The sequence below is a fragment of the Radiomyces spectabilis genome (assembly GCF_025331425.1).
Source record: "Radiomyces spectabilis strain NRRL 2753 chromosome Unknown BYT42scaffold_14, whole genome shotgun sequence".
NCBI classification, from domain to species: domain Eukaryota; kingdom Fungi; phylum Mucoromycota; class Mucoromycetes; order Mucorales; family Radiomycetaceae; genus Radiomyces; species Radiomyces spectabilis.
In genome coordinates, this window is record NW_026251939.1 from 510,250 (window position 1) to 529,654 (window position 19,405).

The 19,405-nt window shown below is 43.1% G+C and overlaps 9 protein-coding genes across 9 annotated transcripts; 4 read left to right on the forward strand and 5 right to left on the reverse strand.

Moving 5' to 3' along the window:
- Positions 1–1,364: 1,364 nt before the first annotated feature.
- BYT42DRAFT_503858 (DNA topoisomerase) lies at positions 1,365–4,255 on the forward strand (the record flags this gene model as incomplete). The annotated part of the gene is made up of 10 exons (XM_051564933.1): positions 1,365–1,445; positions 1,520–1,711; positions 1,786–1,964; positions 2,031–2,194; positions 2,266–2,530; positions 2,597–2,678; positions 2,750–2,886; positions 2,953–3,173; positions 3,244–3,602; positions 3,683–4,255. 10 exons carry the CDS (start codon positions 1,365–1,367, stop codon positions 4,253–4,255), a joined length of 2,253 nt encoding a protein of 750 aa, XP_051419398.1.
- A 142-nt stretch (positions 4,256–4,397) lies between these two features.
- BYT42DRAFT_124818 (thiamine pyrophosphate enzyme, N-terminal TPP binding domain-containing protein) lies at positions 4,398–6,701 on the reverse strand. Its single transcript, XM_051562163.1, has 5 exons — positions 5,926–6,701; positions 5,217–5,854; positions 5,088–5,151; positions 4,713–5,019; positions 4,398–4,640 (listed from the first exon to the last, which is right to left on the reverse strand). The coding sequence occupies exons 1-5, from the start codon at positions 6,588–6,590 to the stop codon at positions 4,599–4,601; spliced, it is 1,716 nt and encodes a 571-aa protein (XP_051419399.1). The 5' UTR covers positions 6,591–6,701; the 3' UTR covers positions 4,398–4,598.
- A 256-nt stretch (positions 6,702–6,957) lies between these two features.
- On the reverse strand, positions 6,958–8,612 carry BYT42DRAFT_648442 (uncharacterized protein). Its single transcript, XM_051572737.1, has 2 exons — positions 8,449–8,612; positions 6,958–8,376 (listed from the first exon to the last, which is right to left on the reverse strand). Exons 1-2 carry the CDS (start codon positions 8,564–8,566, stop codon positions 7,241–7,243), a joined length of 1,254 nt encoding a protein of 417 aa, XP_051419400.1. The 5' UTR covers positions 8,567–8,612; the 3' UTR covers positions 6,958–7,240.
- Positions 8,613–10,675: 2,063 nt separating this feature from the next.
- Positions 10,676–11,480, reverse strand: BYT42DRAFT_586008 (uncharacterized protein). Its single transcript, XM_051570032.1, has 2 exons — positions 11,180–11,480; positions 10,676–11,116 (listed from the first exon to the last, which is right to left on the reverse strand). Exons 1-2 carry the CDS (start codon positions 11,351–11,353, stop codon positions 10,904–10,906), a joined length of 387 nt encoding a protein of 128 aa, XP_051419401.1. The 5' UTR covers positions 11,354–11,480; the 3' UTR covers positions 10,676–10,903.
- A 605-nt stretch (positions 11,481–12,085) lies between these two features.
- On the forward strand, positions 12,086–13,904 carry BYT42DRAFT_625043 (uncharacterized protein). The gene is made up of 3 exons (XM_051572400.1): positions 12,086–12,222; positions 12,287–12,342; positions 12,403–13,904. Exons 1-3 carry the CDS (start codon positions 12,127–12,129, stop codon positions 13,565–13,567), a joined length of 1,317 nt encoding a protein of 438 aa, XP_051419402.1. The 5' UTR covers positions 12,086–12,126; the 3' UTR covers positions 13,568–13,904.
- On the forward strand, positions 13,650–13,898 carry BYT42DRAFT_470360 (SRP40, C-terminal domain-containing protein; the record flags this gene model as incomplete). The annotated part of the gene is made up of 1 exon (XM_051563558.1): positions 13,650–13,898. A coding segment is annotated over one exon (249 nt), but the record flags the coding sequence as incomplete, so codon positions are not given.
- A 1,237-nt stretch (positions 13,905–15,141) lies between the features above and the next one.
- On the forward strand, positions 15,142–16,219 carry BYT42DRAFT_586014 (uncharacterized protein). The gene has a single exon (XM_051570033.1). The coding sequence runs from the start codon at positions 15,161–15,163 to the stop codon at positions 16,004–16,006; it is 846 nt and encodes a 281-aa protein (XP_051419404.1). The 5' UTR covers positions 15,142–15,160; the 3' UTR covers positions 16,007–16,219.
- Positions 16,033–17,261, reverse strand: BYT42DRAFT_625049 (phosphatidate cytidylyltransferase; the record flags this gene model as incomplete). Its single annotated transcript, XM_051572401.1, has 3 exons — positions 16,033–16,710; positions 16,859–17,042; positions 17,136–17,261. 3 exons carry the CDS (start codon positions 17,259–17,261, stop codon positions 16,403–16,405), a joined length of 618 nt encoding a protein of 205 aa, XP_051419405.1. The 3' UTR covers positions 16,033–16,402.
- Positions 17,262–17,826: 565 nt separating this feature from the next.
- On the reverse strand, positions 17,827–18,612 carry BYT42DRAFT_586018 (uncharacterized protein). The gene is made up of 3 exons (XM_051570034.1): positions 18,452–18,612; positions 18,292–18,388; positions 17,827–18,220 (listed from the first exon to the last, which is right to left on the reverse strand). Exons 1-3 carry the CDS (start codon positions 18,485–18,487, stop codon positions 17,916–17,918), a joined length of 438 nt encoding a protein of 145 aa, XP_051419406.1. The 5' UTR covers positions 18,488–18,612; the 3' UTR covers positions 17,827–17,915.
- Between the last annotated feature and the right edge of the window lie 793 nt (positions 18,613–19,405).

Consider the following 19,405-nt stretch of genomic DNA (forward strand, 5'->3'; position numbering starts at 1 on the left):
AGTTGAATGCTGTCAAAATTTGGGGCGTCAGGTATACAAGTCATATATAACGTAACACCTTCTGAAGCACGATGAATCCCTCAATTGCGTTCTCAACCATATTTGGCAGGAATATCGCCTTTGCTGTCCTGATATTGGGACAGTCATGTTCATCAACTTTTCAAATCAAGATATAGGCTGAAAAATGAGTTTCTGCCCTATCATGGTGTATTATATAACGTATGCCAATGCCGCCTCTCTGCTCATGTTCACTCTACATATTTTGTCTGGGACATATTTCGCTGTCAATAGTCTTTGCAGCGTTCCAGAAGCTTGGCAATTTACTACGCGAATTAGAATGTACTGGTGAAAAATAAGACGGAGCATGGCATAGGCATTCCATCAGTGTTCGGACCAACAGGGTCGGGCATGCCACAATCACGTCATTGGTGCATGGAAACACTGTAAGCACATCAGAAGCGAGAAAGCAAGCGAGTACCACCCAATGAAAATTATCGAATAACCATCAATAGACCACAGGAACGGGAAAACCATTAGAAATGGATTCACCAGATTCACCAAGTGGATTCGCCAGATTCACCAAGTGGATTCGCCAGATTCACCAAAAGGATTCACCAGATTCGTGAAAGTGGAACTCACAGATTCACCAAATTCACCAAGTGAAATTCGCCATCCATTTTGGTGAATCTGGCGAATCCCGCTTCAGTGAATCCAGTCAACCTGGTGAACCTGGCGAGTCATTTTGGCTGACTTTGCCATCAACTTTGTGCATATGCCAATGTTCTCCACGTCAATGATAGCCGCGGACTAACTACTGTAAATATGTTTTGATTAGAAGATCAAACGCTAACTTCATATCAATCCTCTTTGAATGGGAAAATCGCTGCGGTATCCTTTCCAGCAATCAAATACAAACGGAACTTCAAATATTCCAGCTAGCTTTCTTGTATGCTTCTTGGGATGTTGCCCTATTTTTCTTACTGCGCATTGCATGACATTACACAGATCGCAATGCCCACTTGGTTGGTTCCTCGGGGCAACAAAGGTCCGCCAGAACTTTACAGGACGCCACACTATCTTAGACTGTCATCTGCTATTATCGCATTTTTTCCCCTTTGACCCCCATGATTTTGACTTTTTTACTCATAACTTGCCTGTTGCTTCTCCTTTCTTATTGCCATTTCACCTTTTTTTAAGTTTTACTTCCGTTGGATAAACTGTAAAATAAGCATGACAATCTGTCAAATCGGGAAATACCCAATTTTGGATGTCAGCTCGTGAAGACAGTCATTGAATCCTGAATTGCCTCTGCCAACCTTGTCAGCCCGTTCCATTGCAGTGCCGCATCCGCAGCATTCTTCAACATGAGGATACTATGTGTAGCGGAAAAACCGAGCGCAGCAAAAAAGGTGGCGGATATCCTTTCGCAGTCCAACTATAGAACGGTATGCTTTTTGATTAACAAATATTACACGTTTAAAGCTGGGCATTGACAGTTCTCGATTGGGTGGGGGATCAGATCAGCACCAATGATACATACACGCGAAATTATACCTTTAATTATACGCACAACGGTCGATCAACCCACATGATCATGACTTCCTTACGCGGCCATTTGCTGGAGCTCGACTTTCCTTCCCACTTGAAACACTGGCGAGCCTGCGATCCAATTGAACTGTTCGAAGCAACTGTCCATAGATCAGTTCCTGAGGTATGACGATTCAACAAAATCTACTGGGCTTTATATTTTTTTTTTCGGACTAAACATTATATTGCTGTGGCCAGAATAACGAAGCTCTTGCGGATAATCTGAGGCGCGAAGCGCGTAATGTCGACGTTTTGTTCATTTGGACCGATTGCGACCGCGAAGGGGAAGCTATCGGTGCGGAAGCCGTGGAAGTATGTCGTGCAGTTAATCCCCGGTTAGAAATTTGGCGCGCCCGATTCTCGGCCATGGATGCAAGGTATAACGAAATGGAATTTAAAAATTCACTACACCAGTGTATGTGATTTTAAACATTTTTTTTTAGTGCTATTCATCGCGCGGCCCAGAATCCTACCACGATGGATGAACGTCAAGTCCAAGCAGTTTTCGTACGCTCCGAACTCGATCTACGAATTGGCGCCGCTTTCACACGACTGCAAACCTTCAAATTAGCAAACTTTTTCCAGGATCGCAAGGTCGTGAGTTATGGTAGGGTGAGACCACGCGGTGGCGCTTATGGAACATTGAACCGGTGGATGCTGATGATCGTTTCTTTACAGGAAGTTGTCAGTTTCCTACTCTGGGCTTCGTCGTAGATCGCTATAAAGCTATCGAGAACTTTGTGCCTGAGGAATTTTGGAAAATCAATCTTTCGTATACACAGACGCAAGATCGCAACTCTGATTGTGAATCAATCACGACTCAATTCAATTGGAAACGGGGTCATTTATTTGATCGCTGGGCTACTTTTGTTCTGTACGAAATGTGTTACCAGAATCCAATGGCTACCATTACCAAAGTCCAACGAAAAGAGGTTACAAAATGGTAAATTTTTATCATGGAAGCTGTGTATTTGTTGGATATTGGAAATGCTAATCCATATGTCGCTAGGAAACCACTACCATTGACAACTGTGGAAATGCAAAAAGTGGGATGCCGTGTTTTGCGAATGACCGGTGAACGCATCATGAAGGTACATATCTTTAGCGATTGGATCATAATCGACTCTTTCTCCTCATCCGACCTTTTTTTTCCATTATATAGGTTGCGGAAGAACTATATACACAAGGTCTGATCAGTTACCCAAGAACGGAAACAGATCAGTTTGATTCAAATTTCGACTTTCACACCTTGATTGAGAAACAGACTCGCGATAATCGATGGGGCCAATATGCTGTCTTGTAAGGAAGAGGGTGGACGATGTGGCAAAACGAGTGGTTAGGTCCACTAATATGACTTTGTCTTAGACTACGCGATGGAGAGTTTGAACGACCAAGAAATGGTCGGAACAATGACAAAGCCCATCCTCCTATCCATCCCACCGAGTATAAATCCGGTTTGTCGGGTGATCATCTTCGCGTGTATGAATTTATCGTTCGTCGCTTCTTGGGTTGCTGCTGGAAGAACGCAGTGGGTTTTGAAACGGCAGTGGAGGTCAAGGTCGCATGCGAGACATTTGATGCCAAAGGTAAACGAAGAGAACCGAAGAAAGGTCCATAAATATTGTAATTCCGGGCTGACCAATACTATCTTGTCAGGTCTTGTGATCTTGGAGCGGAATTTTTTGGAAGTCTATACCTATGACAAATGGAAAGGAAACTATTTACCGGAATTCAATGAAAACGACCAGTTTATGCCGACGGTTTTGGAAATGAAAAGCTCCGTGACCCAACCTCCCAAACTACTGACAGAATACGATCTGATCAGTCTTATGGAAAAAAACGAAATTGGTACCGATGCGACCATTGCAGAACATATTCAAAAGATTCTGGATCGACAATATGCATTCAAAAACGGGCAGTATTTTCGACCGTCGACGTTGGGCATTGCATTGGTACTGGGATATGATGAAATTGGATTCGACTCGAGTCTCAGTAAACCATTTTTGCGAAGAGAGGTAATTCATCCTTTTGCTTACTTGCTTGCATGTCTGTGTGGATTTTTTTTCCTAATGTTTAACTGTTTTCATCACGTCAGATGGAAGCCGATCTCAAGCAGATTTGTGAAGGACGAAAGTTGCAAAATGCGGTATTGCAACAAAGTATAGAGCGGTATCGACAAATGTTCTTCAAGTCAGTACAAGAATTTGGAAAGATCATCACTTCTATGCAGCTACATTATCGAGCGACGGAAGATCAATCGGGAGGTGCAGGTGCAGCAATCGGCATCGGAGTGTCCGAGGACGAGGACGAGGGTGGAGATGACGGTGATCATGGTGATAATCAGCGCCCCTCGGGAGGAGGAAACGCCAGACGGTCTACCGGAACACGTGGACGAGGTCGCGGAGGTCGTGGATCATCGAACCGTGGAGATGGAGGAGCTGGACGTCGAACGTCTGGACGTGGTCGTGGCCGTGGCCGTGGACGCGGAGGTGGACAATCATCGTCAAACGATCAATCATCAAACGGTCCACCTTGTGAATGCGACTTTCCCAGTGTAAGTCAAACAGTTCGAAAGGCTGGTCCCAACAAAGGTCGTGAATTCTTTGTTTGTGGACGTCAAACATGCAATTTCTTTGCATGGAATGATGACAGACGCGGACCGTCCTAAAGACCAGCCATTATTCATATTTTATTGCATGACAGAGCACTGCTTTGTCACTTATTATGTAAATACTTCTTTAATCTGTAAAACCTAACCTTATTTCCTGTGCATTAAAATTCTTCATACCATTCACTCACAAAATCCATGGAAACTTTCACTGCAGATATTTCTGGGTCTAAGATTGACAGACAAATATTACAAGAAAAGGATCCTATTACGTAACATGCACTTGCAGAGTTACAAAAGAGAAAATTGTTATTGAATGATATGCGACAAAATAAATTCAATTTGTAGGCAGCAGACAACATGTCCAAAGTTTAGTGTCAAAAAAGGTTTTACGAAAAGCTAATTACATCTTGGCCTTTTCGGCTTTGCTCATCCATCCAAACTCCTAATTGCCACAGAAAGAAAAAGAACAAACGTCAGCAAAGGCATGTTAATCAAGCAAATAAAATAGCCTTACCAATTTTGTACGTCCCCCAGGCGCGATCAAGGTGTTGATGACACAGGTCTCATTTTTAAGGGCCATTGCTTCCTGCAATGCTTTACGTAATTCCACCCGATTTTTCACAAGCCATCCTTTACCACCGCAAGCTTCGGCAATTTGCTCGTATCGTGTCTCTGGAGAAAGCGACGTCGTAGGCAAAGTACCCTTGTTGCGTGATTCTTCATATTCGCCCTTGTCCAGACCGTGGTAGATACCGTTATTGTTAATGACGATGATCAACAACGGCATATTCGATCTAATGGCGGTCTCTAATTCCATAGCACTTTGACAGATTGCAGTTGAGCATTAGCCACTGATCTCTCCCTTACTCGTGATGTTTATAATGCTTACCTGAATCCAAATGCCGAGTCTCCCACAATGGATACAATACGTTTGTTTGGATAGTATTGTTGAGCTACGTAGAGTAATCTTTAATAACATTATCATCATGGTTTTGCCTAGTACATTTTTTAAACATACCTGCAATAGCATAACCCATACCAACACCCATGGTTGCACCGGTACCCGCGTCCAATCGATGACGAGGTTCGTGAACGTCAAAGTACGATCGCGCAATATCCATGGTATTCGCACCTTCACTGACATAGATGACTTCATCGGTCGGTAGCAGGTCCTTGATGACTGTGAATGCGGTATGATAGTTGAGAATGGAGGTATCTGTTCCTTTTTGTCCATTTGCCTTCATTTTGGCGATATTCTGCTCCACTTTATCGCGCAACCCTTTAACATAGGCGTCTTGCGAGGACAATCGCCGTAAACGTTGGGTGAGTAACTGGGCAACAACTGCTTTGATATCTCCCAAAAGAGGAAGCGTAGGGGCTCCATTGTTGCCAATTTCCTCGGGAGAAATATCGATATGAATATAACGCACAGAGGAGGACCAACGAGGCGAATGGCCGTAATGCAAAATCCAATTAAGTCGGGCACCGATCAGCAGAACAACGTCAGCTTCTTTGAGTGCCTTGGAACGAGCGGCCGAAACGCACAGTGGATGAGTGTCGGAAACAACGCCTTTACCCATCGGTGTCGGCAAAAACGGAATTTGCGTCGCTTCCACGAGTTGTCTGATTTCATATTCAGCACGGGCATAAGCTGCACTATAAATCATATTTCCTTGATGAGCATGCTACTGTCGGGTCCCTTTCTTGATTTTTTCTATGAAGCTCACCCTTTCCCCAACACAATCAAAGGTCGCTTGGCATTATTCAGCAACGATAAAGCTTCTTGAAGATCGCTTTCGAAGGCTTGACTCATAGGTGCATTGGGTACAGCGGGCATTTGGACCCTTTCAATGGACTCGCGATGACGAATAGGATATTGGATAAAGTCCGCAGGGAAATCCACATAGGTTGCTCCGGGCCGTCCGTAGAACGCAGTGCGCAGTGCTTTCTCAATAACAAACGGGATGCGATCAATGGCTGTAGGGCGTGCTGCGTATTTGCAGTAGGGCTTGCAAGCTTCCACTTGATCGAGCTCTTGGAAAGCGCCCATATCAACTTGGTCAGAATCGCACGATCCGGATAACAGCACCAGAGGCCAACAATTGAGTTTGGCATTCAAAAGACCAGCAAGAGCATGAACGACACCTGGACCACCAACTGTCAGACACACTCCGGGACGACCGCTCAAATATCCATAAGCTGATGCGGCATAAGCGGCCGATTGTTCGTTTCGAAAGGCAATGAACCGAATACCGTGGGCAACACAAGCTTCGGCAATTTCAACTACAGGAATGCCTACAATACCAAATACAACGTCGACATTCTGTTTCTTCAAAGTAACTGCGATAAGTTCGGCTCCACTAGCGGCCGGTGCATCCTTGGCACTTGACATGATAATGGCGATGATAAAGCTGCTTTATCGAACCCCGCATCCTCCATTCAAAACCGGTTTGCACATAAGAGAGAGATTGGCCAATGAGAATCGATTGAACGAAAGAGTCGTCCGTTTCCGAATGAGTCAGACTTTCCTATTCCCGAGTCAACATCGAAACGTCTTTCTTCATCCATACGACGATATGCGTTTGTATACATCGCCATCTTCACCTGAAGTGATATGTCTTTATATCTTGTTTGCATCATCGTTTCATCACTGCTGTGTGTTATAAACAAACACAGTATCATACTAGTATATTTCCCAAAAAGGCAGAAAGTAAAACTGCGATTTCCAGTTGTAGTCCAGAATGCTGCTGCCTGAAAATGATGAGATGATAAATTCTTTGATTTGATGCTTTTATTTTTAAAATATATTTTCTTGCAAATGAATGTTCATGGCGAGCTTAACAGAAACAAGTGGCTACGCTAGAGGAACCAAGGAGTGGGGGAAAGGAAATGGGGAAGAAAGCAATGTTATTTGATTACAATGATAAAATGGGGAAACTTTTTTTTCTTTCTAACTTGAAAGGGAAGAAAAATACCGGATGACGTTTTTTTATGTGCTGAATGGGCATGCGCTGCGGGGGAAAGTGGCAATCAAGTAAAAATTTATGCGTGAATACCGAGATGATTCAGTTGACCTTTGAAGTCATGGACCACTCTGTTCTTCGAAGTGCGAGCATAGACGGTGTAGTAACGAAGTTGTTCTTGAATACCATCAATGGACGATTGCAGTAACGGCAGAACATAAGCGTGGGTCAACTGTACAATGTTGGATGCTTTCTGGAGCGGGGCCAATTCCGGTTTTAGTGCTTCGGTGCGAATAATATCGTATTCATGGCTTGCAAAATCAACTAGTGGCGTCATAAAACCTGGTATTTTCCCATGGCTGTGTTCTTTCATATATGCAGAGGCAGTATCCAAGCGTCCGATCAACTCCATCGTCAGATCATTAATGCGTTTGTTTGCGGTAGCTTGTGTTTGATGTAACTGTTCGTTGGCGAGGTTCTTACGATACGTGACCCAGTCGTGGAGGTGGCTGCTAAGCTGACCAATATTTGTTGCTGCTTCTTGCAACAAACGGTTGGTGTCAGCGAGGTGAGCCAAATCGGACTTGGAGTGCGGCAAATGTTCCATTCCACGATACAAACGATGTGACAAACGATGCTTGACTTCATTGGCCAGACGATAGAATCGAACCTTGGCATTTTTATCTTCTTCCTCTTGTTGTTGTTGTTGCTGTCGCTCATTCTGTTCCTTATCTTTGGTTTCGCGCTGTTGTTGTTCTTCTTCTTTGGGCAACCATTTATCGACAATAGACTGAATGTTATCAGCGGCATCCATAAAACGCTGATTGACTGGTGCGGTGACGACTTGATACATTTGTTGAGGCGATTGCTTGACGGCTTCAATCAGGTTATTCGTCGGTTGACAAACAGCGGGGAATTTTTGTTCAATCATATCAAGCGAGCGGCATCCGAAAGCGTCGGCTTTTCGGAGCTGTTGTTCGTATCGGCTGGTGTATGGCGACGCAATCTGAGTGGCAATATTCAAAGTGATCTCGGCTTGTTGTAATGCATAACGACTAAGCGTATTCTGATTGGCATAATGTTGAACTTTTCCCAGGCTATCCTGAACAATCGGCAATGAGCGCACGCGTGTCCAGAAGGAACCGCTGGTTGTGTCGGATTCAGGGTTTAGTTCCCTGGTGGAAGAAGTGTGATTTTCATTGTTGTTGGTTTCGTCTATTTTAATATTGAAGAAAAGTTAGATATCTGTAGTACTTCCAGCTATTTCTGTTCTCTCGAGTTACGTACCATTGACTGTAGCGTCATCATGACTTCGCTTATCAAGAGGGACATCGTCCTCGAGAACATCATACGCGTTGTGGGTGGGTACGCTTTCAATAGCGTTTTCTAAATGATATTGAGTCATATCTCGGTGAGAAAACAGGAATGAGTAAAAAAGATGAAGGTTTTTCTGGTGATTGGGGGAAAGAATTTTTTCCTTCTCACCTATTTATGCTCTTTGCGGTGAAGACTGTGACTTTGATTAACATGTGAAATTTGAAGATGAACAGAGCGCACGTGCCAGAAGGCGGAGATTGAACTGTGACATCATTGTAACTGCATGGTATTGTTTTTGCAGCCGCCAAGGGTCAAACAGCCGTCCGACGTGTCTGGTTTCGGCGTTTTCGCCAAACGTTTTTGCGATAATAAGCAAGGCCATAGATGGTAGGTTAATTGCCACCTGCAGAATGCAACTCAACCTAAAAATATGCACTGTTATGAGTCTAATATAGATGAAGATGGTATTTCGCAATGCTAAGCTCAAAACCTTGAATATTTCTTGAGAATTAGTTAGCAGATGTGATCAAATTCGATACATGTAACCATATTTTGTCAGTCAACTTTCCAAACGTGTCTTTGTTATTGTCTTACAGAGAATTATTTGTCTCGAGGCGAGCACCACGACGTAAAATGAAAATGACACCATGAAACTGTACGAAATAAAAGAATCTAAAGCTAAGGATCTCTCGGGGATATATGTTTTGGTAAGGCACTTATCTTTCTACTTCCGATGGATCATTGGTAATGATAGCCGATATAAACTAAGATTGGCAATTCAATTCGACTCTGACAACACTGAGCCACATGTCCTTCTTTCCCATTATACCCAGAGATCCTGATCCTTAAAACGACAAAACTACAAACAATGCTATGTTTGTGCACAAAGCCAAACGTCATTGTTGGAAACTCAGCATTAACCCAAAGGCCATGGCTTGCAATAATACAGTGGCTTTGATCCCTAGCTTTTAATGTTATCACTACACCCACCCAACGGACCGCCATCCAGGGTTTATGGATCATCAAATGTCAGAGAATAACTTGCATAATAAGCGCTAAATCTCGACAGAGTGATAACCGTATGAGATCATGAACCAATCCTTTGCTCGCTCTCAAACCAAAAAGTTGGATATTTTGTTTGGTAGATGGGTAGCCTTCACTTTTAATTTGAAATACGCTTGATGCGCTTTCTATACAGATTATCACCGTATATCGTTAGTAGGCCGGCAATGTTTTCAAATTTGAAAAGCAACAGGCGTAAAATCAGATAGACAAAAAATTGCAGTAATAACAAGTCAAATAATGTAGTCAAACGTAAAAGAAGCAAGTTGGTATGACAGTATAGCAAAATGTGTATATAGTTTACGTATCTGTAAACTTCTGACGGCCCTTTGATGCCCCCGAGGCACCGACCTTGGAGAAAAAGAAGCCATTGAGAAAGAAGAATGGGTTAGCGTTAACAAACTGTTAACGATGCCTTAAAAGTAGGGATAGTATCACAGGATTTACTGTTATTTGATTACCCCTTCAAAAACTCATTCGCATTTTATTTGCTTCTTGGGAGGGTGTTCGAGAATTTTCACTTTGGATAGTTTAGTCCAGATGTTTTTTCTGAGCAAAGGAGGAATAAGGTTGACCCAAAAGGTATCAGGATGCGTAAAGGTTGAACATTTCCTCATTTACTTTTAATTGATTGCTGCGAACGCGATGCCCGTAAATTGCTACCCTTGTAGTACTGAGTTACTGAATAGATTATCCCGGTGTGGTGTGACACAGGAAGAACATTCTTAGGAATATCAATCAGTACAAACAGTATTCATCGCGATCAATGTAACTATCAACGACACCAGTTTTATGAGTCTAATTCCTATAGTAGTTTATATTCAATAACAATATCACTCACCACCGTTTTGGCTCGGCCTTTGTTATGTATCCTGCCGATGGAGTAAAGCAAAAAACAATTGTACGTACGAAAAAAGAATGGAGCAAACCTTGCAAGAAGGTTAGATACATTTTGTGATATCTTTCTTTTGATATTGCGGAAAAGCATCCAACATGCATTGCGGAGCTGCCGGGTTCACATAAACATGAATTTTAGCTAATACCTTGATGATATCTTCTGTCAAACAATCTACATTCGTCGTAAAAGAAATGTCAACTAATTTGAAAGAAGAAAAAGACCAACAGACTAATTACGCTGCAAAACTCACAAATTGGGCATAGCATTACAATAACAAATCTCCCAGCATACACCTTCAAATATATTTCAAAATCAAAGCTTGCTTTCATCTCTCATCTTTTCCAACATTTTTTATGTGCATTATATTGAGAAATGGTGATTGATTGGTTTATGTGATGGAAAACGGCAAAAAAAATTGCAAGACACAGATTTTACATGGCAACGGATGGGACGAACCATCATGAATTAGTGGCCTTCTTCTGGCAAGGCTTCAAAAGCCATCTTGAGCTCCTTAATTTTCATGCCCACTTTGCCCTGCACTTCTGCACGCATTTCGTCCGTCGGCAAATCCTTCAAAAATGTATCAAAAGCATCGATGCAATCCTTCACCGCCTTCTCCGCTGTGACTCGATCCTCGTGGTAATAAACTGAACCTTGTGATTCCTCCGCATATTCCATCTATCACCTTGTAAGTCTCTCTTACAATATTATCACGGTCTCTGATTCTTTTCTTCACAGTACCTCGTCTTTGGCAGCAGCAAATAACTCTTCAATTTTGTTCATAGCAGCTTCCATTCTTTCTTTTCCCTGGTCAGCGGCAGGTACGGATGAAGAGAACGATCGCAACGGCACCGCCATGCCTTTAGCAAAAGCTGCCTTGAGGGGAATATCTATACGCAAAAGCATGAGTGACATTTTACATTTGGCGTATACGAAAAACCAGCAACGCACATGCGGAAATAGCGAAACGTGGACGATATGCAGGGAGTATTCTTGCACTTTTACAGGTTCTAGTGATGGCAATGACGCGATTCATTTTTTTGGGTGTTTAACAATGAGGTCAGATTCAGTGAAAAGACTTGGAGGCCCACCGCCATTTGAAAAATTGTATAAAAATTAAAGCGGTTGGAGCTCCGTGCAGCGCGGTGAATCGGACATGAAGTTGTCCAACACACTAAAGAGAATCGGCGGGAATGTGCTCTGCGTGAAATAAATCTACAGCCAGCATGTTTCATTTCTGTCAAAACTAAAGCCTCATGCACGGGACACAAGCGTGCTATAATGGATGAAAAACGTCTTGGTTTCAACGCTTCTCTGCCGTCACAAACGATTAAATTTGTCGATATGGCTTGAAATGGTTGAAAGATCGCTTTAAAAAATAGCTCAAGACGAAAACAACAACAACAACAAGAGATGGATAATATAACTTGTCGCCTGATACGCTGGGCATTGAATGTAGAGTAATCTTTTCGATCAACCTTAGAAGAGGCTTCTATATAATTTCGTCCATTGGTGAATTATTGTGCGGTTCCTGAAAAATGGCCCATCCAAGTGGTGCTGCGCAAAGCGGCGGCTTGGTGTGACTCGTTTTCCCGATTTTCGAGAAAGGGCAGTTTTTTTTTTTTTGGCATTTCGAATTTTTTTTTCCATATATCCTTCAACAATCCTTTAGTAAAGTCTTCTCGACCATGGGTCAACCGGATTTGAAATCACTCGTTTATAAATACCTTTTGGAGAATGGTCTCGAAGGCAGTGCTAAAGCCTTGAAGAAAGACGATCCCAACGTAAGTTATTCAGTATATGAAAGCTTTCGATCAGCCAACCAAAATGTGATCATATCATTTATAGATCAATGCCGATGCTTCCATTTCCTTGTCATCGATCTTTGAGAATTATATGAGGGAGTATGTATTCTACCTTTTTCCTGTACAGACTATAGGATTAACCCGAGCCTTTTTAACTAGTCATCCCGAAGAATCAGCTTCCAACAGTAGCGATTCGTCCGATTCCGACAGCAGCAGCGACAGTGAAGATGAAAAGAGCTCCTCCTCCTCCTCCTCTTCTTCTTCTTCTTCCTCGTCTTCCTCTTCCGAGAGCTCTTCCTCTGAAAGCTCGGAAGATGAGTCCAGCTCCTCCGATTCTGAGAGTGAGGATGAACAAGTGACAGCCATGGAGGTTGATATCAAGGTCCAAGAATCGTCCAGCAGTGAATCTTCAAGCAGCGAATCATCTAGCTCCGAGAGCAGTGATTCTTCTGATTCTTCCAGCTCTGACGAGGAAAGCAGCAATGAAGATGAAGACACACCAATGACCGAAGCCGCCGAGGCCACCAAAGCTGAGGCCGAAAGCAGTGAATCGTCAAGCTCTGACAGCGAATCCAGTGATTCTTCGAGCTCCGATGAGAGCAGCAGCAGCAGCGATAGCGAAAGTGACAGTGAGGACGAATCACCCAAAGAAAAGGAAGCCGAATCCTCGCCTAGCGCTACAAGCGACGATAAGAAGGAGGAATCCTCCAGCAGCAGCTCTTCCTCATCCGAATCCGAGTCCGAATCCGAGTCCGAGTCCGAGTCTGAGGCTGAGACCAAGGCCAAGTCCAAGTCTGATTCTGACAGCGATTCCAGCAGCTCTGATTCTGAAAGCTCCGACAGCGACAGCGAAGATGAAAAGGAAACCAAAGTCGCAGTGGAAGTGGCTATGGAAGTAGATGCCAAGGAAGAAAGCAGTGACAGCAGTAGCGATAGCGATAGCGATAGCGATAGTGATAGCAGTAGCAGCTCAAGCGACGAGTCCGATGAGGAAAAGGAAAATGAAACGGAAAAGAAAGAAGATGCCGAAAGCAGCTCCTCATCGTCCAGCTCATCATCTGACGATGACAGCGATTCCTCGAGCTCCGACGAAGAGGAAGAAGAAGAAAAGAAAGAAGAAAAAGAAGAGAAGAAGGAAGAATCCTCCAGTTCATCTGATTCCGATTCTTCCAGCGACGATTCCGATTCCGATTCTTCCAGCGACGATTCCAGCAGCAGTTCGAGTGACGAAGAGGAAGAAGAAAAGAAGGAAACACCCTTGAAACGTAAAGCAGAAGAGGAACCTGAGAGTAACCAACCCTTAAAGAAGACGAACTCTAGGTGAGTTCGTAGATAAATAAAGCATGTATAAGAGTATTAGTATTTATCAACCGCCTTGTCACAATAGCACTCAAGGACCTAAGAAGAAGCATGAGCGTAAGCCAGGTACTCCTTTTCAGCGCGTCAGACCCGAAGAAGTGGAATTTGTCGATGATCGATTAAGGGATAACTCGTACGTCGGTAAAGGTGGCTCGGATGAGAGATCTTACGGCTGGAAAGCTCATCAGGATCTGATCAAAGTCCGAGGCGATCGATTCCGTGCGGAAAAGAACAAAAAGAAGCGAGGTTCCTACCGAGGCGGAGAAATCACCTTTGAAAGTCACAGCATCAAGTTTGACTAAGTCTTTCATTTTCTCAAAAAGCATTTTTTCTTTTTTTATCCACCACATTTATCTATAGAGTTTGATATTCCTCAAATTTGTAACATTAGTAAAAACATGCATTTAAAACGCTAAACGTCGTCCATAAAAATGGTCCTTGCGCAGTTCACACAGGGTCATCTGGTATCAAAGTTATGTATCAGGATACAAAAAAATCCTGCCCCTTCTGCCACTGAGGGTCGCTCTTGGTTTCTGAGACATTCGTTTCGAATACAAAAAGTTTGTCAACCTGGAGGCATTTGCTCGAGTTTCTCACTGTGGAAATATGAAATGCGTGTATAATGCTGAGCTTCATATCAAAAGTTTTAGTGCGATGATTTTATGGCTCTATGGTTGTAGGGTGCATGTCAGTAAGTATTGGCGTTGTAAGTAAAAAATACCACTGTAAGCGATTGCAGAATGTGCGGCAGCATGAATGAAGCACATAAATTTCTCCTTGTAGACAACGAAATAAATCCTTGCTTTGGCCTCCTTGGAATTTTTTTTCCCTCCCACTTTTTTCTTGCTCCCGTTTTCTTCCCTTGACCTTTTGTTTTTCCTTTTTGCTTGATCTGCTTGTATTATTGTATATCATTGTTTCTTATCCTTGCCATAAAAATTAACAATTTAAAACTCGAGTCCTGCGATTGCAACAGATATGGCTACGACATATGATCAGTACTCTGCAAATGAAATTCAAAAAGGTGCACCGTCACCGCGGTTTTTTCATCCCGCAGAGCGTTCAAAAAGGCCACAAAGTTCATTTGTACCAAAATCCAGTGATAATCCCAAGTCTCCGCGGTCCTCGGATACTAAATCTGGAACTGCTCCGCATCAAGGTATAAAAAATAGATGTACACTACTGCTTTTTCCATTCTTTTTCAAAGTGTGCAACGGAGAGAAGTATAGAGAAATATTTTATGGACGATTTGCATTGATCGTCCGTCCAAGGATGATTGACCTCGTATTTTCAACGCTTTTTGTTCGTTTTTTTTCTTCTCTTACATCCACTAATTCATGGTTCGTTCACTAACTTTCTCTTTTTGTGTGTGTGATGTAATTTTTCAGGCACCAATTTATCGCATGTGCCCTGCAAATTTTTCAAGCAAAGAATATGCACTGCGGGCACCAATTGCATCTTTTCACATAACTTGGACCCATCGATAGGGCCTGCTGTATGTAAATACTTTATAAAAGGCAATTGTAAATTCGGAACGAGGTGCGCATTGTTGCACACCATGTCATCGTATACTCCTAAAAATCGCAAATTCGCTTTCAAGGGAGCCGTTACCATCCTTTCAGCAAAAATTACTGCAGGCAATCAACTTCCCAACCATCACATCAACCAATACGATGTTTGCCAACCGTTAGTTTCCAGCTCCATTTACAGCGATAATCTCAGCATTTCGGCCGATGAGTATTTCAACCGCTTCCATCACCTCGCATCAATGCTGCCTCACAAGCAAGACGCCCCGTTTCCATTTGTTGCGTCCTATCCCCAGCCCTCGTTCGCCAATGTATATCAACAACGGGCATATTCCTCAAAGTACGCGCAACGGTGTATAGTGACCGATTTGTCAAAAGACATGTTACCAAGCCGGCCCGTACTATGTGAATCCTCCGATGATTCTGCGGGTTCGTTACCATCATCGACCACTCCAGCCCCATTCGGTTTCTCCTCCTCTTTGACTTCTTCTCACGCGCCACCGTCACCAGCTGCTCATATGATATCTTGCAGCGATCGGTCCTCGGATCTGGTTCCTGACGTCTGTTTATCCAAATACCGCAAACTACCACCATATTACACTCCCACATCTTATCCCGACGATTGTTATGACGACAATAATGAAGGTTTTAATGATGCCATTTTACCGTCTTCGCTCAATGATCTCCTCACAGCCTCCGAGCTTGAATTGCGGGAACGCCAGGCACACTGTCAACAGCAGCGGCAACTAATGAGAGGCCACTCAACCCAGCGATCGTGCCAAAGTCACAGCCCACAGGAATCGGAAGCTTCCTTTTTTTATCCCATGAATAACAATCACACCATCTTGGTCCAAATGGCCACAGATGAGGGTAACTGAAAGCCAACGCATGACCATTACTATTCCTGAAAGCGCATGCTATCTCTTTCATTCATATGTAACTTGTTGTAGATTTCGGCGCCCCATCATACTTGATGATACGATCCATCTTCTGTTGCACCATGCTATTATAGACATCGTAAATAAACACATCATCCGCAAACAAATAGATATCATAATAGAAAAAAAAAGTTGACCAATAAAATAAAAGAGGATCTATTAATTGTAATTTGAGGATTGAAGTAATGACAAGAAAAAAAAAATGCTGGGATGCCATGGAATACAAAAACTAGACAAAGTGTACGAATAAAACAAAAGGGAATTTGATGCTACAGTGCTGTAATTGGTGACCAAAAAAATAATCTCTATCGACGAAGAATGACCCAAATCAATGAATTATATTTTACCCAACCCTAAACCCACCAGAGGAATCCATAACAAGATGCCACTCAATACGGGAATGATAAAGTTATCATCCAAACCCACAGTATCGGCCATGGCTTCCGACAATCCCGCCACAACACCTCCGTAAACCGACAACACACTCAACGGCACGTGCGCCTCAGTCATGTAGGACGATCCTCTCTTCTGATAGAACGCATATGTCACGAGCGCACCGATAATCATTGCTCCCGAGGTACCGGCCAATGATTTCTTGCCAAAGCGAGGGGTATACCGACCCCATAATCGTCCGCAAATGCTCGCTGTGGGATCCGCCCAGGACAAGTAGATAATGGAGAGAGATGCAATGTCCCTGGGGAAGAAATACAGGACAAACAAGCAACCTATAGTCAAAATAGATTAAGAACATGGACTTGTATACACAAACACTATGTAAAAAGCTCGACTTACCGGCCAGATAGTACACCACGCCATTCCATCGACTCTTGATCTCGGTTTGTCTCATGAGTGGACCCAAGATCCGGCAGTATAATACATTGAACCAATCAAAAGAGAATCGCAATACTTCGCCTGTCAGCACCAGTGCCAAATATGCTACGAGGTATGGTATAACGTCAGTTGTATCGTAACCATTCTCGTACAGATAATACACCAAGAAACCTAGATAGACGCTGAATAAGCAACAATAGGACTAAACCAGGCAAATTGAGAATCGATCCTTACCAACAGAATAATGGTAAACCTTGCGTGGAATCTCCCAGCTACCCGTCGGTTGAATGTGGGCAAAGCGAGAGTCCTTTGACTGTTTCTTTGAATCGACAGGCTTTTCAGCAACAGTGGACGATCGATTCATGAGCGCAGAAGAAATGGCAAAAAAATGAATAACCAAAAAAAGCGCTCTAATTTTCTGGAAACCCAGCTTTACGGGAACTGCCAATTATTTCAAATTCCGTTACCTCACCATGGTGCTAAAAAACTGCATACAATGGGTGACTTACTGTTTGCATCGTCACTCTTGCATTCCTTTTTTTTTATCCCACTCCATTCACGCTTTATTCCTTTTCTCTCTTGCATTGTCATCTTTCTAGTCCCAAAAGCTCGATAACGTGTCTAAAAAGACAGGACCTCGTTCCCATTCTATTGGTGCGTGTCTTGCTGAGTTGTAAAACCAGGAATTCATTGGTGGATTTACGATAAAAAAGAAAATGACATGTGAAAAAAATCCCAAAGCGTTGCCAAGGTGAATATGAAAAAAAAGTATAAAAGATCATTCACCAAGCCATAGTCTAACAAGATACTCCAATACTCTCATCTTGTTAACTGAGTGGTTTGTTGCATAGTGATGATGCATGATCCGTTTCACAAAAAAAATAGAATCCAAACGCCGTCCATCCACAAGGCACCGAAATGATGACCAATCTTTTCCATAAATGAGCACGTTCACGTTTTATTACAGAAACTGTCTTTCGTATGCGTCTTGATATGAGGGTTATATTACAAAATGGATTTATCGGATAAGGTTGTAAACGGTAGAGGCGGTGGTACCAAGGACAGCGAGGAAGCCAAGCATGCCAAAGATGCCGCGAGTGCGCTTGCTAGGTTCACCGGTGCAGTAACCATTGACGTAGATAATACGTCCTACTAAGTAGAAGGCACCGGCAGCCGCGGAAATTTCAGCGTGGCGCAAACCACCAATCAACAAGAGAGTGAGGAAAACGGGAAGCTGTTCGAGGGAGTTTTGGTGGGCGCGTTGGGTGCAGTTGAAGATGTACTTCTTTTTATCCTTGTCAGCCTCTTCTTGGGTGGCGTAAGCTGGTAAAAAAATCAAAACAATATTGATTTAGTCGCTGGGATGGTTAGAAATATTGGTAATAGCGACTTACGGTAAGGGTAAGGAACATTAGCGGCTTTGCGAGCACCACCGACTCGAATACCGATGGAGAACGTGTACACAGCAGTGACGGCAGCAACACCAAGGACCTATTTGGCTTGTTATTTAACGCTGTTCCAATTCATCACATACAGCGTGTCGAGTATACTTACGTAACCGTATTCAGAAGGGATAGTGAGAGCAACCATAATTATTTAATCAATTAGAGAAAGTTAATTGTATCAGAAAACTGGGCGTTAAGTGAACTCAGTATTTATAGTAAATTACGAAGCGGACAATGCTGCTTGATTACAAATGCATTGTCAAGGTTTTCTTTCGTTTTCTATTCCGCATTATGCTTGCTGACGTGGCAATCGTAATTTTGTGTCACTAGACCTGCCAAAAATGGAAGTCTATAAGCCACCATGTATCAAACAACTCATCGAAATTTCTCCCTCGCCGCAGAAATGGCTGCTCATTGGCTCACCACCCTCACCTCTTTTTGATGAGAGAAGCCTTGTTGTGTTATCCTCGTTATCAGGGTTTGTAAAGATGCTTGATGGTAAACGTCCCTGAGCTAGTCATGAATTGAATGCCCTCCCCAGACATTCTAGATGGGTTGCTGTTTCACCCAGAAACTACCACAAGTGTCTATTTTCGCTTCCGACACAAATTTCCTCTTCCATATCAAAGGCACAGTGTGAAGGAAACGCAGTTGCGGAGTTGGAACGCAAGCCAGAAGTGTGGATGGAACGCACTTGGAACGCAAGCCCCATGTTTGACCTTTTACCCACGTGACATGGCTCATCAAGGTTTGCAAATCCATAAGTTTTTTGCACGTCCTTCATCTATTTGTTTAAGAGTTGGTTAAAGATAACTGCAGCAAGCGATAGTCATCAAAAATCGATGCAAGGTAGGATCCAAGAACTTTGTCCAAACCACTCTGAGGCATCCTTGCATTAAAAAGGAGGAAAAATGACATACCAACGGAAACACAGCCCGATAAGCTTCTTCCAAGTATCCCCAAGCCATCTGTGGCTGAATATTACTATTATCACGGTTGTTAGACCACTGTCAATCTGGAATCGACGGATTCCAAGCCGATCGACGCTGATCATTTTACAGAT

Coding starts and splice junctions, on each gene's coding strand:
- BYT42DRAFT_124818 (XM_051562163.1), bottom strand. CDS start 6,590: ATGTCAAGTGCCAAGGATGCACCGGCCGCTAGTGGAGCCGAACTTATC. Junction 5,020..5,087: donor GACTCGGCATTTGGATTCAG/GTAAGCATTATA, acceptor AATCTGTCAAAG/TGCTATGGAATTAGAGACCG. Junction 4,641..4,712: donor CTGGGGGACGTACAAAATTG/GTAAGGCTATTT, acceptor TGTGGCAATTAG/GAGTTTGGATGGATGAGCAA.
- BYT42DRAFT_648442 (XM_051572737.1), bottom strand. CDS start 8,566: ATGACTCAATATCATTTAGAAAACGCTATTGAAAGCGTACCCACCCAC. Junction 8,377..8,448: donor TGATGACGCTACAGTCAATG/GTACGTAACTCG, acceptor ATATTAAAATAG/ACGAAACCAACAACAATGAA.
- BYT42DRAFT_586008 (XM_051570032.1), bottom strand. CDS start 11,353: ATGTCACTCATGCTTTTGCGTATAGATATTCCCCTCAAGGCAGCTTTT. Junction 11,117..11,179: donor TTGCTGCTGCCAAAGACGAG/GTACTGTGAAGA, acceptor ACAAGGTGATAG/ATGGAATATGCGGAGGAATC.
- BYT42DRAFT_625043 (XM_051572400.1), top strand. CDS start 12,127: ATGGGTCAACCGGATTTGAAATCACTCGTTTATAAATACCTTTTGGAG. Junction 12,223..12,286: donor TGAAGAAAGACGATCCCAAC/GTAAGTTATTCA, acceptor TATCATTTATAG/ATCAATGCCGATGCTTCCAT. Junction 12,343..12,402: donor TTTGAGAATTATATGAGGGA/GTATGTATTCTA, acceptor CTTTTTAACTAG/TCATCCCGAAGAATCAGCTT.
- BYT42DRAFT_586014 (XM_051570033.1), top strand. CDS start 15,161: ATGTCATCGTATACTCCTAAAAATCGCAAATTCGCTTTCAAGGGAGCC.
- BYT42DRAFT_586018 (XM_051570034.1), bottom strand. CDS start 18,487: ATGGTTGCTCTCACTATCCCTTCTGAATACGGTTAC. Junction 18,389..18,451: donor TCCCTTCTGAATACGGTTAC/GTAAGTATACTC, acceptor CAAGCCAAATAG/GTCCTTGGTGTTGCTGCCGT. Junction 18,221..18,291: donor TAATGTTCCTTACCCTTACC/GTAAGTCGCTAT, acceptor TTTTTTTACCAG/CTTACGCCACCCAAGAAGAG.